We start from the raw sequence: 2,306 nt of genomic DNA, 5'->3' as shown, positions 1-2,306 counted from the left end.
ACCAAATAATGATCTTTTAAAAAGCATCATATGACCCCTTTAAAAGTTCTCAGAGGTAACTCGATGGGAGCGAAATGAAACTGTCTGAACAAGAAACTGTGTGTGTTGTTTGTCTCGGCCACCCCCTACCCCCCTGGACCATGCCCACTTTTTTAAACATTTTTTTAAAACTGTGGTGAGAAATAACCAGTGCTGAAACGGGGGTTTCTTGACCCTTTAAAGGCAGCCATTAAATTTTCTATATTTACAATAATTGTATTGCATTAATGTGAAGTAACAAAGTGGTATTTACTGGGGCAAAGATTTTGCAGTTAACACGATTGGCAGAACCTTCAGCTAGACATAGTCCATGAATCTAAAAATAGTAAAAAAAAAATTGGATTAGTCACTTTGAAGTCAACATGAAAGACAGTTCAACCCATTTTGCTTCTGTAATCTGATGTGATTTCTGGCTAAACAGGATATTCAACAGGGAAAAAATGTAGGACTTCATTTTATCCGTGGGATTTGACTGGATCATGAAAAGTGGGCATGCAGAATGAACGGGGTGGGGTTTAAAAATGAAGAGGGCTTGGTTTCATGTTGACTTTGACACAAGCATTTACACAGTTGCACACCAGCCAAAGTCTCTCGCACTCAAAGATATTTCAATATTCTTACAGCAACAGTATGATTCTGAGGGATGCATATATCATCATCTTGACTTGTGCAGTTAGTCCCAATAATGGCATATTCTGCAAAGTACCTGGGTCCGCCACTGACAATCTGCAAAAAAAATTTGAAAACAGTACCATATTGTCTATTGGAAGCTGTCTGAGGATAATTTTGAGTATTCCATGTACGTTACCTGGGATTCCATGCGTCCAATTTCAAGTAGTGCAAACTTTGTGTTTAGAGGATTATTTTTATTGAAATGATCTAAAGAGGTTTCAATGAGTTGGAGGCCATCGGTGTCATTTAATGGAACGAGTTGAAGGCAGCCTCCGCATCCACCTTCTGATTCTAGACACAACAAAAAACAAAGCGTCTCCTCTCTGCACTGCGATCAGGTGACGACAAATGCATTTTTTTTTTTACAGTGATTTGCATTTTCCTCTTACCTGTCTCAGTTTTACACTTGAATGCCACAACAGACAGACCTTGAGTTGTATTTGCCAGTACAAAATCACAATCGGCCTCAACTGCCTAGAAGAGAACCAGAAATATACTTAATTAATTGCAATACAACATTTACGACAGCACACATGAATATAGTTCTCACCGTATTAATTTTTTGTCTGACTGGACAAAGGCTCACAGGTGTTGGATCCAAGACATGACACGTAGTTTCAAGAAAATCTAGCTCCAAATGGTACGTGTCTGCTTGAAGTGGCTACAAAAAGACATTTGAATCTTAAAGCCCCATTTATATCAGTATTAAAAAATATATATATATTTTAAAGTTGTAGCGTAGATATAAAAACACGTTTTATCACAATGTTACATATTCAGAAGCGCATCACAAGTGTGCAACAAATACTGTAGCTTTATTTTTAAAAATCCGTAAAGTGTATTCATATTCTTAAAACATTTCAGTGGACAAAATAGTCGTATAATATACTCTACATTTTTAAGACCAGTGTTACTAACTCTCACACACCACATGACTGTTACAACCACCATCACACAAGCATTGTTCACGATCATCCGATGTCTTACCCCGGAGACGATCTTGATTTCGTCAATTTGATTTAGGACATATTTGTAACCGTGTGTGTGCTGAGTGTTGAGGAATCCCTGTGCCACCAGAGCAGCTGCTTCAGCCTCAGGGGAATCACAGGGGGGCAAGCTGATGGTGGGCATCAACCCCTGCGCCTGTGACCCTGTTACCAGGAGCCCGAGAACTGTGAGCGTAGTGCAGAGCTGCATGCTGAACAACAACCTGATAACCTGAAGCCAATGTGCGGACAGAAGATGACTGAGTTTGGTTTGCTGTATATATATATACACTGTACTTTAGTCTTGACCACATGGTCAATGTAAAGATATTCTTGCTTCTGTTACGTAAATGACACCAGTGAACCATCTTTGGGTGCCAAAACAAATGGAACTGTGCAATTTGAGTGGGAGTTCAAATTGAAGTTTGGTTTGGGGAAGCTGTGGTGCTTCTAAACTTTGACCATGTCCTTGGTGATCAAACAAACATGAATGGAGCCTGATTGAAAACATCCAGCTTCCTATAAAGTCATTATTGAAAGTTTTTTTGAATGTGTTCATGCTATGCATGCCGTTTTAACAAATATAATCGGAAAAGTAAACTTTTTAGC

The 2,306-nt window shown here is 38.9% G+C and overlaps 1 protein-coding gene across 1 annotated transcript in view; it reads right to left on the bottom strand.

Annotated features, from left to right (window-relative positions):
- Positions 1-147: 147 nt before the first annotated feature.
- The window catches only part of LOC107577584 (alpha-2-HS-glycoprotein-like), a 10,383-nt gene continuing 8,224 nt past the window's right edge, over positions 148-2,306 (bottom strand). Inside the window, exons 3-8 of the mRNA XM_016263643.1 lie at positions 1,699-1,993; positions 1,262-1,372; positions 1,101-1,185; positions 848-1,002; positions 661-765; positions 148-355 (exon numbers count right to left, since the gene is read on the bottom strand). Coding sequence (XP_016119129.1) covers positions 245-355; positions 661-765; positions 848-1,002; positions 1,101-1,185; positions 1,262-1,372; positions 1,699-1,993 — 862 coding nt within the window. The 3' untranslated portion in view covers positions 148-244. The remainder of the gene's footprint in view (positions 356-660; positions 766-847; positions 1,003-1,100; positions 1,186-1,261; positions 1,373-1,698; positions 1,994-2,306) is intronic.

The sequence above is a fragment of the Sinocyclocheilus grahami genome, unplaced genomic scaffold, assembly GCF_001515645.1.
Source record: "Sinocyclocheilus grahami isolate Dianchi unplaced genomic scaffold, SAMN03320097.WGS_v1.1 scaffold6457.1, whole genome shotgun sequence".
NCBI lineage: Eukaryota > Metazoa > Chordata > Actinopteri > Cypriniformes > Cyprinidae > Sinocyclocheilus > Sinocyclocheilus grahami.
The sequence above is the reverse complement of the archived record's forward strand: the minus strand, read 5'-3'. Positions and strand labels throughout refer to the sequence as shown.